The sequence below is a fragment of the Pholcus phalangioides genome, unplaced genomic scaffold (genome assembly GCF_987345545.1).
Source record: "Pholcus phalangioides strain wild (caught in Gottingen) unplaced genomic scaffold, Ppha-v1.0 ptg000010l_1, whole genome shotgun sequence".
Taxonomy (NCBI): domain Eukaryota; kingdom Metazoa; phylum Arthropoda; class Arachnida; order Araneae; family Pholcidae; genus Pholcus; species Pholcus phalangioides.
Window position 1 is genome coordinate 9,631,351 of NW_028301603.1, and position 12,878 is coordinate 9,644,228.

The 12,878-nt window shown below is 41.5% G+C and overlaps 1 protein-coding gene across 2 annotated transcripts in view; it reads left to right on the plus strand.

Moving 5' to 3' along the window:
- LOC149080860 (uncharacterized) overlaps positions 1-12,878 on the plus strand; it is a 131,206-nt gene that overhangs the window by 114,867 nt on the left and 3,461 nt on the right. For both annotated transcript variants that reach the window (XM_089237537.1, XM_089237538.1), the window contains exons 36-43: positions 2-114; positions 2,210-2,259; positions 3,734-3,906; positions 4,534-4,689; positions 7,155-7,298; positions 7,449-7,518; positions 8,220-8,275; positions 9,579-9,666. In XM_089237537.1, the coding sequence (XP_089093663.1) occupies positions 2-114; positions 2,210-2,259; positions 3,734-3,906; positions 4,534-4,689; positions 7,155-7,298; positions 7,449-7,518; positions 8,220-8,275; positions 9,579-9,666 (850 nt within the window). The remainder of the gene's footprint in view (position 1; positions 115-2,209; positions 2,260-3,733; positions 3,907-4,533; positions 4,690-7,154; positions 7,299-7,448; positions 7,519-8,219; positions 8,276-9,578; positions 9,667-12,878) is intronic.

Sequence of the window (12,878 nt, forward strand, 5' to 3'; positions counted from 1 at the left end):
GCGAAAAACTCATTCATATTGTCTGAGCTTCCTATTTCCAAGAAAAATTACCCGCAGGATCCTAACACTAATGTTGAAGTCCAAGCTAAGCTACAGAAGGATGTGACAGATGCGGTGAGAACTCTATTAACTATGTGTCTATGAGCATCGTTAATTTCAATTATTATTTTAGCTTGCTTGAACAGGAATCGAAGGATAGTGATTAAAAACGAGCTATAATCCTTGCTTTAAATAAAAGTGTGTATTGATGTTCAGCAGTAAGAGAATATTAAAACTGTTACGGCCTATAGATGATAGATGGCGCGATTTTTTCTTTCATTCCGGATATTATTGCATTGACATCTATTGCATTGACTCTATCTTATCATTCACGGCGGCAACGTCTCCCTTGACTTCGGCGATGGACGCGTTGACGGCGGTGACGTCTCCTTTGACGCCAGCAATGGATGTGTTGACAGCGGTGACGTCTTCTTTCACGGTAAGCAATGGATGTGAGGTGACGTATTCTTTCACGGCGAGCAATGGATGTGAGGCGACGTCTTCTTTCACGGCGAGCAATGGATGTGTTGACAGCGGTGACATCTTTCACCTCGAGCAATGGATGTGTTAACAGCGGTGACGTCTTCTTTCACGGCAAGCAATGGATGTGAGGTGACGTCTTCTTTCACGGCAAGCAATGGATGTGAGGTGACGTCTTCTTTCACGGCAGCAATGAATGTGTTGACAGCGGTGACATCTTTCACGGCAAGCAATGGATGTGTTGACAGCGGTGACGTCTTCCTTCACGGCAGCAATGGATGTGTTGACAGTGGCGGCAGATTTGTTCATCTCTTCCACGATGCCCAATTTCATCTGGCCCATAATGTCCATCAACTGGTTCAGCTGTTCTCGCATATTCGTCCATCTCCATGCCTCTGGTTTTTACCATTCAAGTCCTTGAATTATCCCACTTGTGACACCAAATTGTTCTAGATGATGTCTCAAGTCATTGAAATGATCAGAGGATTACGCAGTTTTCAGGACGTCACAGATTTATTTATAGAGAGAAAACAACTATTTATAATTTTTCACGAATAATAATCTCGCATTGAGGATAAAGCAGCAACAACTCTCCTCTCTTCTCTAATCCTCGTCGTGGTCCCTTATATAGATTCGGATAAATTTCTAGTGAGTTCTACGTGATTCCTAGAAAACGGTGTCGCTGTCTAGAGGGGGAATCTTCTGGAATGTTGCCCGCCAATCCCACTTCTTTGCGATAAACAGAAACCGGTATCAACTGCCGTTGCCAACAGAAGATTACGATATGTTTTTGAGAGGCCCTGTATTACTAATACTGCGTGCCAGCTAGAAAAATTAAGATTAATACAGTGTATGCGTACACGTCTTTTTCAATTCAACCTATATTGAATGATGTTTTTTATTTGATATAGCCTATAATGAACCCATTTTACAGCTAACTAATGTGCTTTCTTTGATCTGCATCCTGTAGCGTTACACCACTATGACTTATTTGTTATAGGGAGCACTGTGGTGCTCACGAGCAACGGGTTGAAGATGCCCGATTTAGATTCTAGCACCATGCATAATCAATGACGTGGAATGAAATATTTATCAAATAAAAAGTACAAAATGGGAAATCGATCCTCAAGTGTAATTAATACCTTGTTAAAAAAGTACCATTGGGTATGATATAATGGACGGATAATAATATAATGCCTAATAATCTGCTAGCAAAGTATACCAGGCCAAATTGTCATAGACGTAAACTTGTGTCTGGTCCATCAGCCCAAGCCCACTCATTATTTGCCACCATCTCGATAACACATAAAAATATAGGATTTAGCACATCCACCACCCCCCCCCCCGCCCACAATGTCTTTAGCCCTCTGAATATTATCAAAAACGTACTCACACAAAAAGTTCTCACGAAGGCGTATTTATTACGTATGTTCTCATGAACGTTAAATTCTCATCTCAAATCGGCGTGCATACCTTGGCCAAAGCGAAGAATGCTGTTTGTATTTCTTCCGTATAACTCCAGACGTAATATTACGTCAGAAACATTGAACGGGTTAAATTATATTCTATATATATTTTTATTCTTCAAGTCTTTCGAATAGTTTACTTTGATGTTTCTTTTACCCACGTGATATTTTATTTGTTTTAATGTTAAATGTGTTAATATGTGATTTTTGTGTCAACTTTGCAGATGAAGACGTTGTATTTTGGTGTTAAAGATGTATCCATAGTGTCTTGCAGGTAAGACTTTTTCTCTTACTAGCATTTCGCATTTATAATTACTAGAGCCCGGATTATATGCAAATGCATATGTGCATATGCATATAATCCGTTTACTCAATGAGTATATCCTGAGTATAATCCGCATACTCAGTTTCCATTTTATGTTGGGGCGAAAAACTTCTGCCAGTTCTTTGCAGCGAGACTTTTTCAGATTGGATAAGGGTTACACCATTGTGACTTATTTGTTATATGGAGCACTGTGGTACTCGCGAGCAGGTATATGATGATTAGCACAATGGAGTCCTGGGTGAATGAGGGCTTGAGTAAAGAACCCACTGTTACACGACTATTAGAGTCGAGTCATTGGAACAGTGATAAATGTCGGCTATGTAAGGTAGAGGAACCGATGGTAAATGTATATATGTGAGAGAAAATTGTTTTTAAGGGTGGGGATGAAATATTTTAATGACTGGATTTAGTGTCTTTGCCCCTAGTGGAATCCTACTGTCTGCGGTTTCAATTTTCTTCTCTGGGCATGGCCTCTTCCCCACATTTTTTCAGCGTTTTAATATCTCAAGTAATAATAAGTGCATATGCGGCAAGAGCGGAAGCCCGTTGGACTACGCCACGGAATGTCAAAGAACCGCACAATTCAATCTGGGGAAGCCGCATCCGCAGCTAGAGAAAGACTGGCGCGGGATGAGAAATCATTCCAAAAATTGAAACACCTGGTGATTTTCCTCGAGAATAATATAGAGCAGCTTCATAATAAGAAAGACCGCACCATCCAGGTGGTTATAGAACCACAGCAGCCGAGGAGGAGTGAGCGACTCAGGAACAGGGCAGAGACGGTACGCATAGCTGAGCAGAGCGAGATGAAGGAGAGCTGGAACAGTAGGATATTTGCTATGCCTGTAAGGGCCCAACCGAGCGATGTGGGCTCAACTGGGAGCACAGCACCAAAAGACCCATTGGCTATCCTCAATGCCGGCCGGAATCAATGGCAAGGGCTCAACTTGGACTGGGACTCACTTGAGAGCCCCACCACTCAACTGCCCACAAGATCTGCGAACGTTACTCGAAGGAGGACAAAGACTGCGCCGCATGGGCAACTGTCGCGAGGCAGCGCAGTGAAAACAGCACCAATTAAGCAACCGCTCGCGAAGAGGCTGAACTTTGAAGCTAGGTCGCTGATCTGAACAAATGTCGCAAGGCAGCTTTGTGTATTATGTGTGATGTATATATATTGTATATAATCGTTTTCACGGCTCGGGGGACCCAGGTGATTTGGAGGGGGACACTAATACTTCCGGCACAACTCAATCGGTAGTAAATTGCCTAGGGCGATAGACCGGAGTTGTGTGCTCGGTTTGAATGTCTGCGGTTTCAAACGCGCACACATCACGGGACAATCACGAGAATTTACATGTCAGTCAAAATGAAAACAACGAAATATAAGTTCTATTCATTAATTTATTTCTGATCCTAACAGGAACGACGGAGAGAAACTGGTTTGTAAACTAGAATTGCAGTTTAAAGCTGAGGAAAAGGGTGATCCCGCCAAAAGGTTCCAGTTGCCGAACTCATGCATCCCTAACCAGGAGAGGAAAGACCTTTGCTTGGTTCCACCGAATCTTCTGTTGCTGAAGGAGGACCTGAAACATGGTTACTATTGCTTGTGGTTATAATTCTCAATTTATAAAACTAAATTCTCTCTTTTTTTTTCTTTGTCGTGTTGATGTGTAATCAGTAGAGCCCGAAAATTCAGGCAAATGCCATAACTGCCTTTTTTTGCCTATTTTAAAACTTTTTTTGGTAAAAAATGCCTTTTTGACATTTTCGTGCAATAATGCCTTTTTTTGCCTATTTTGAAACTTTTTTTGGTAAAAAATGCCTGTATGACATTTTCGTGCCATAAATGCCTTTTTTTGCCTATTTTAAAACTTTTTTTTTTGGTAAAAAATGCCTTTTTGACATTTTCGTGCCATAAATGCCTATTTCAACATTAGTTTCAAGTTTATTAATGAATTAATGAATTTCAGAGGAAATAATCTGTAAAACTTTGATATTTTGAGCATTCAGAACTTTAAAAGAATCGCTGTTTGTAAAATTTTTCATTTCTCAGTATTAATTATCATCAGAAAGAATTATCATCACCCCCCCCCTCGCCCCCAGCCCCCGAGTTTCGTATCATTTATCTCAATGCCGCACATGTACAATGAAGTTCACATATAATGAATATTTACGTGAAATATTGCTCTCTGATATGTATTGCTATATTTCCAATTACAGTCTCTCAAGAACCTACGCAGTTCTGTATGGATACAGTGAAGAATGCTTACTGCGGTAGCTTGTCTTCATGCTCAGGTAACAGGTGTTACTGTTCAAGCGGCTACACGCCTGTTCTGGAGAGGCGAATAGCCTCTCATGAAGCGGTCATATGTGAAGGTGAGTGAGAGCTTTGTCCTCGTTACCGATGCAGTCATCACACAAAGTGCTTCCAAGAAGTACTTTTCCTTTTAACTTTGAATTTAAACAACTCAAAAATGGATAGAAATATGAAACGAATGCTATGTTTACCAGGTAGTATTTGAAACTTCTGCTCCACAGTTTTAGTATAATTCAAATAGTTGCACCAAATAGTCCTGGTAAAATAGGATGACCATACGTCCCGTATTTCCCGGGACGGTCCCGGTATTTTTTGTTTTTCTGGCCGTCCCGACTTTTTGGCAAAAGTGTCCCGGTTTTCCCCGTTTTTTTTTACACGAAGCCTAATTGAAGTTTTATTCTTTATTGAAGTCAAAGATTGAAATTATTTTTCAACTCATAAATTATATTATTATAATTACAACTATAAATAAGAATATTAATCTCCATATTTGTCATTCATTTTAATCCGCTAATAATTTGCCGTAATGCTTCATTTCCCGTCATTGTGATTTTTTCCTTAATTTCACCAATATTTGGCAACTTTGTTTAGTTTTGGCGTCATTTTGGTGATAATTGGCGATGTCCCGTATCTGGAATCTCAATTTTCCGTATTTTTCTGGAGGAAATATGGTCAGCCTATGGTATAGCCAGAAAATGATAGATTTCGCAACAAACCCCCCAGTTGCATTCTTATTTTTATTCCAGTTATCAGAAAGCGAAGGGATTAGACAGGAAATTGATTTTCCACAGCGAGGCATTTATTGGCATCACACAAAGACAATTAAACGGTTTAGACTAGTCTTCTTCAGTTAAACGTACTTGAAATATAAGATTAGTTTCGGTAACTAGATTACATTTAGATAATTTTGATCTAATTCGTGACAGAAGTCAAAGATCCCACCAATCTGTCGGGTAGTCCATGTCTTTAGTTGGCATCACCTTGTACAAATTGCAGTCAAGAATTGAAATATTCCTGATTTCTGATGCATTCAGTATGCCTCAACCCCCAGTATGGCGCACGTGGCCCACCTTGAACCATATTTTTTTTTCTCGTGGCTCCCCTTGTCTTACCCAGATCCTTTATACGTATTGAATTGATTTTTTCAGTGAATTTATACTGAACGAAAATTTTGCAAAGAAGATTGGTCTCCAGACCACTGGCCTAGAATTTATTGAGCTCCCCAATAGTCCGAGTTCTATTCAGGGCCGTCTCAACATCACGGGTCCCCCTCAGGCAAAGTGATGCTATGGTAGGCCCATACTTAGCTGGAAATAAACAGCCTGCATATTCCCTACTTATTTTCAAAATGTATTGTTCCGGATAATTTTCCACAAGACTTCGAGGTTGCAAAACAAGAAGCGAGCTAACAAACTAGTCGGCAAACTAGTCGTACGGAGGGGTTAGACCACTGTCTGGAGGGGCAGGGCTTTCTAGAATGTTCCCGCCAATTCTCCGCCAATCGCATGCCTATGCGCTGGACCGAAACCGGTATCAACTGATTCCGACATTTTGAGAGCCAACAGAAGAAATCGCGCCATCTATCGTAGATAGTTCGTAACAGTATTATACTATACAAAATATCATAAGGTGGGGTCACTTATGGACATAAGACCCCCGGGCATGACCTCTCAAAAGAGTGGTACTGACAGAGCTGCAGCCCGGGGCTAGATATGGTTTTCATCATTTTTTGTTTTTCATACTATAAATTTTATATGGAGGAGGGGTCTACGAAAAACCCCATCCTAGGGAGCTTGCTGCAAAATGTAGGCGGTGAGGCCCGGGTAGGTTCTTGACCTAAGACCATGGACGGAGATACGGGGAGTCGTGGGGGAGGCATTGCCCCCAGTGTCAAAGGTAGAATCGACTGATCTAATGCATATATGTATATATCAATTGGCACATCACCATCATCGTGCGCCCCCCCCCCCCCCCCCCACAGACTTCCAAGTCTATTTCCGCCTATGCCTAAGACGGCCCTGGTTTTATGGGTGGTTTTGTTGGATCCTGTAACTGCACAGTCACTAATATAAAAAAACTTTATATTTCTTCACACCTTAATTTTTTTTCTCAGCTCTCTGCAGCCCTCCAAACCACATGTCATGGCCCTCTTTCTCCATTTTCTTCCGTGGCCCCCCTTAAAATATCCCAGTACCACTAGGGGGTCATATGGACACCCAGTTGAGAGTCACTGGTTTGAACACCGCCCTTAGCAGCATTGAAAAAAAAAATTGGTATGACCGTGATGCCATCTATTACTCAAACTTATAACTAATTTTTTTTACAAACCAGTGCATTTGAAATTCTTTTATTGCATGTGTACCGCTCGTTTCATCTTTCTATTCATCACTGTTTCAAAGTTATGGGGTCGGAGAAACAGCTCATTAGTTGAGGATGCACTTTCATTATGGCATCGGCCTAATGACAATATTCTTCTCCCTTTTCAAAAATGTTTAAAACACCCTTGATTTGTGTTTACCATTAGATGTCGATGAGTGCAAAACTGGTACACACGAATGTGCAGACACCACTATATGCCGGAATACAGTCGGATCATATTACTGCGAATGTAAGGGCGGATATAAGAAGCCAGCGGACAAGATGGGTGATAATAAGGAAGCTTGCGTGGGTAAGTTTTCACAAGAAAAAAACTGCAAATTCAATTATAACTAATGTTAATTCTTTGACCTTGAAAACTGATATGTAAAAAAAAGTGATAACATTAGGCTATATATGACCGATAAATTTGATGTTTCCCCCGCACTTTTGTCTTCAACAGATCTATGTGAGGGAAATGTGTGTGAACATGGAAGTTGTGCCAAAATCAAGGACATTTACGTGGATTGCACGTAAGTTGTTAGAATCTACTAGTAATATTTTTCTATTGTCCTTTTTTTTAATTATATATGTTAATCCCAAAGCCAAAGTGTGGCCAATTCGAGAAATGGCCAATGTCCAACTTGCAGAAATGATTCGGGCTCTGGCCGGCCAATACGCGAAATGGCCGGAGATCCCTAGCTAAAGTTTTATGTGTTGATTTAAAATGGTCCGGTAGGTGCAAATCCATTTTTTTTTCATCTCCAACGTGTGATACATGGCTATTAGTATCTGCATTGTGTGATAGATTTTAATTTGAGAGGAAAAACTATTTATATATTAATATAGATACACATAGTTTTTTGTGTGTGTGTGTCTGTCAAATTTTGAAGTGGGGAGAAGATTACAGCACGGCGACTGTGACATGATGGGTTGCCATAGCTAATGCGGACATAATTATCACAGAAAAATACGCCAACTTGGCAATGACCTCGAATCATGTCTTTTGTTATCCTACCTTGCCAGAGATCTCCGGCCACTAGTATCTTCCTGTAACCTCCTTCGTAATCTAGCTGGCCAAAGCCTGAAATTCGGACATCGGCTAATTCACGAACTCGCCAATTTTGAGCTTCGGCTGTGACATACATATATAATCAGAGCCACAATGCTGAAAATTGTTTTCTTAATCTTATTTGATCATACTAAATTCTCTCTCTCTCTTTGGTTAATGTAGTTGCAATGCTGGATACACAGGATCATTCTGCGACAAAGAAGATAAGAATTTAAAAGGTGAGAAATATATTGATGACCTATTGTCATGAGCGTATATTTTCCACCTCAAAGTATTCAGTCCTGCATAGGCTGACATTATTCATGATTCAATCCCGCTTATAATGTTTCCTGCTTAGTACAACTTGTTTTCGTCGTCCTGTTTCCTGACGTTTTTCTGCTTACAATGTTTTTCACGATGATTTTTAGAAAAATGTTATTAGCGGAATCCACTGTACTTTTTTCCGGCACCTGCATGGGGCAGGGAATTGTGGTCATAAACACAGACTGCAACCAATTTTGTGGTCCTGGCCACATGTCCTGTTTGCCCACCTGTGTGAGAAACAGACCCTGGCACTGACCCACCAATCAGAACACAACGGCTTGCGCCAAAATTTGGCTGCTTTTTTTTTATTCTTCTTTTTTTGTAGAGGAAAAACTTGATCACGTTTTCATTAAGTTCGGAGGTTGGCATATATGGCACGGAGGTTGGTTATAGCCTACACAAGTATATACAGTACTTAGTGGTTTTTTTACATGAGTATATACAAAGCTGAAAAAATTGGTACGTCCTTCCTAAGTAGTAGATTCCCCCACAAGAGCGTACGCAAAACTTCCGCAACAATTAATGTGGAAAGGTATCTTACAGGCGATTCACACCATGATTATTGTAGAGCAGTCCACTATTCCATGCCGGTGCAAGGTGATGGAGATCACTTTTGTACAGCACGTTGCAAGCAGAGCCGTCCTTAAGCCAGATTTTCCTAGGAGCAGGTTTATACAGCGCGCGCAGCGTAAAAGTTTCCCTCCTAGGAAAACCCAGCTTTAGGGGTGTGCGACAGGTGCGGTGGCACTGGGCTCCGCTGTTTATGAGGTGCGACAAACCAGGCACGGCCCAGGCTCTGTCCCTCCAGGGATATAAGCCTTTTACCCTTGCGGGTTGGGTCGGGCTGGGGAGGGTTTATGAGGCCCCGCACTCACGGCAAATTATTGGAGACACTTTCACAAATTCTTAAATTATTTCTTGCATTAATTTTGAATTTTCATCGATTATGGAATTATTTCTTCCGTTAATTCTGAATTTTGATCTACATTCTGGAGAAATACATATTTGTTTCATTTATTATGAAATTCCATTGGCGCTGGAATTATTTCTTTTAATTAGTATTTTTAGTTCACATCAGTTCTAAAATTCCAATTGGTTTCTGGAATTGTTTCTCTCATAAATAGTAGTAGTTCTCGAATGCAGTGTTTCTCACACACGTATCATGAACTAAAAAGAATTGTTGAAAAATATATGTGTTTATTTCATTTTTTAATATAGGAGCCAAAAACCAGGTTGTGGTTGTTGCTGCAGTTCTTGGCGTGTTGCTGTTCCTCGCATTCGTCGCTATGTATGTACTGTACAGACGGTGAGTACTGTTACGTCCACCTTGAGAAACATTTTCGACTCGATGCATTAATATTAATAACTGTTTATATTAATATGGATGCTGTGGATTTTTCGTTACATCCACGTGAAGTTTTTCATTTGTGATTGATGTGGTTACTGGTCATGATAAAGACGGTAAATTCGGTTTATCCTCGATTTTTATTTTATAATTCAATGCCCATTTTAACATTGTTCAGCTGAAGTGCATCGAGACTACGTAAGACTACCATTTAGGGCAGATTTTTAACCTATAGATCAAGGTGTAGCATTCAAAATTCGGAATCTTTCTGTCGCCATAAAAAGTATGGAAAGTATCGGAAAGATCAGATTGCAATACGTTTATAAAAGTACAGGGTGGGCAAAAAATCCGTAGGGACTTTAAAAATTCATAAAAACCGGAAAAATAACCGAAATAAATAAACGGTTTGCAGGGTTAGCATCGCTACGTCACGGGAATGTTTTTAAGACGGGGGAAAAAATTAACTCAAAAACGGCCGATAGGTGGCGCTGACGTGCACAAGTCAAAGAAAAGCTTCGCAAATAACGAACAGAATGTCTCCAAATCGTTTATTACAGCAGAATGTGTTCCCAACACATTGCTGGCGTGTCACAAATCCAGCAATTGAATATTGATTGTGTAACTTGACGAATAACTTCTTTAGTACGTAGTATATACATAGTACGGTATTTTTTAGTTTTTATCAATTGATTTTTTTTTTTTTGCCATTTTTGCCGTGTTTTTCCCACTCAAAAAATCCTATTTCTCGAATTTTTTTTTCGGTCCCGTCAGTGTTGAGAGAGAGAGAGGTTTGATTGTATTTCCAAAAAATACAGCAACCCTGGATATACCAACATACAGGAATGCTCGTCTTGATCTTTACATAGGAAAAAATTTTGACTTCTGAACACAGAGCCGGATTAACCATTAAGCAAAATAAGCACGTGCTCAGGACATCAGGAGAAAAAGGGGCACCAAAAAAACAAAAAGATCAAACTGTATGATTTTTCAATGTACATCCCCCCCCCCCATTATCAACCATCCGGTAGAAAATCCCAAAACTTTAAGTTTGAAGTACTTAAGATACAGTTGAAGATCCTTATCAAATGATTGACCACGGCCCCGCAACCAATGGAGGGTAAGGGGCGTGGTGCTCCGAGCACTAGACCGGGAAAGGGGAATGAGTTTACTCTAGTTCCGTTAAAAATTACAGGGAAGAGGTGCCAAACAGGCCCGTCATTTGGAAATACACTAAAAATGGTATATATATATATATATATATATATATATACATGCATTGAGTACATGTGCTTTGCCCCCCCCCCCCCGGAAAAAGTTGAAATGACGGCCCTGGTGCCAAAATAGATAAAGACCACCAAGCGACGAAGTAAATTCCCGTTTCTAGTTGCTGCCCCGAGGGTGACACAAAAGCAGAGAAACTAAAAAAAGTTAATTGTGCACAAGAACTGACATTAATGCTCAGTTTTTGGTTGAGGTTTCACTCAATTTCCACAAATTAAGCCCAAAGCCATCTCAACCGCATCATGTGTCCCCAGGCAAAACCAGTTTTTCTGAGGGCTCCCCCCCCCCCCCCCCGTGAGAGCAAGTATCTCTCCGAGCTTACTTTAAAATTTCAACCAGATCAAATTTTCATGAAGCCCCTGTCACTTCAGACCACCGATCCGTATCATCATAGGTCCCAAGAAAGGTGATTTTTCTGAACCCCCGCTACAACTGAATGTTCAGTCCAAGCATCTCCCAACGATGTGAATCCAGCGATTAACCCGAATCGACGAGTCCAGTGACGACTTAGACAAGTCTCAGTTGTCACCGAGCTCGCTTTGTAATTCCGTACAGATGTTGACCAGGAGGAAATGCTGGACGACTGGAACGGTGCCGAAGCATACCCAGGGAGGGTCGTCTTAAGAGCATCATGGACCAAATGATTTTTCTGAGGCCCTACCAGGCAAATTCTGGAAAATCTCAACTAGATCTCATTTTTGTGAGGACCCTTTTCTCTCGAGGCCTATGCCTTAAGACGGTACTGAGCATACCTCTTAATCAATGGTACAAGGTGGCGGAATAGACGCTACTCGGCGCACCGCTTTCGGGAAGTAAGTTGGAGTGAATGAATGTGCCATCGTTCCCAGCACACTCTGCTGGTACTTGAATGAAATCCTTCCCATCATCCACCATCGCATCGGCGAATCGGAATCGGCGGCACTGCAACATTGACATATAATTTTTTTGACAGGCAACTTCTCATTTGCATATTCGTACGGAATAAAATATTATTGCGCGACTATGGAGCAAATTGCAGCTTTGACAAGAGACCAGACCGTTCGGAGGTGCAGGAAATAACAAGGAGAACAAGATTGAATGTTGACAAATCAAATAACTTCATACGTAGTCAAGAATAACGCGCCCATTGAGGAGGCCCTTGTCGCGAGGCGTTCCATGTTTTCCTTGATGAGAAGCGATGTGTTCCCGTCTTTATAACAAATTGTTCTCTCATATCCACAATAGAAGTTCTTGGGGGTAGTGGTGGTCGGGGGAGGGTCTCCCTTCGCGGGGCGTGTTGGGACGCTGTGGAACGCGTCAATGGGGCCTTGTGGGTGTCGGGACGGCACAAAACACCTCCTAGAGATAGAAGGCCTCCTCACTGTTCGCTCTAGGAGCTGGACGGAGGGGGAATCGCACTCGCGGCGCTGTCCCGAATTTTCGAGTGGTGATGTGCCCGGAGATTGGGGGTTTGGGTATGTGGTTGCGCAGCTTGGGGGGGTTGGCGGGGTGTTGGTCCGAACCGGGTGTGCTTTCCCGGCCGGCTTGAGTCTTCTCCGGCACGCCCACGATCTCACGATCAATGAGCTTATATCGCAAAAGCGACAGAGCCTGGGCGTGCTCGGTTTCTAAACGAAACTAAACTACGACATTATGGAATCTGGCAACACTAAAAACTATAAACATTGACGGCCGGTCGGCGGAGATCGGCAGCACGCGGTCCCGCGGGTCTATTCCTGGAGGTAAAACAAAAGGTAAAATGATAAGGTTAAAGTAAAAAACGACAAGAGAATGAGGACCTCTTTCTTTCCAGTGGGGGGAGGGTCTCTATGGTTATGTGACACGTGATATTCAGTTCCCGCGAAAAATGTATGGTCAAATTTTTTTCAATTTATAATCCTTATGAGATAATC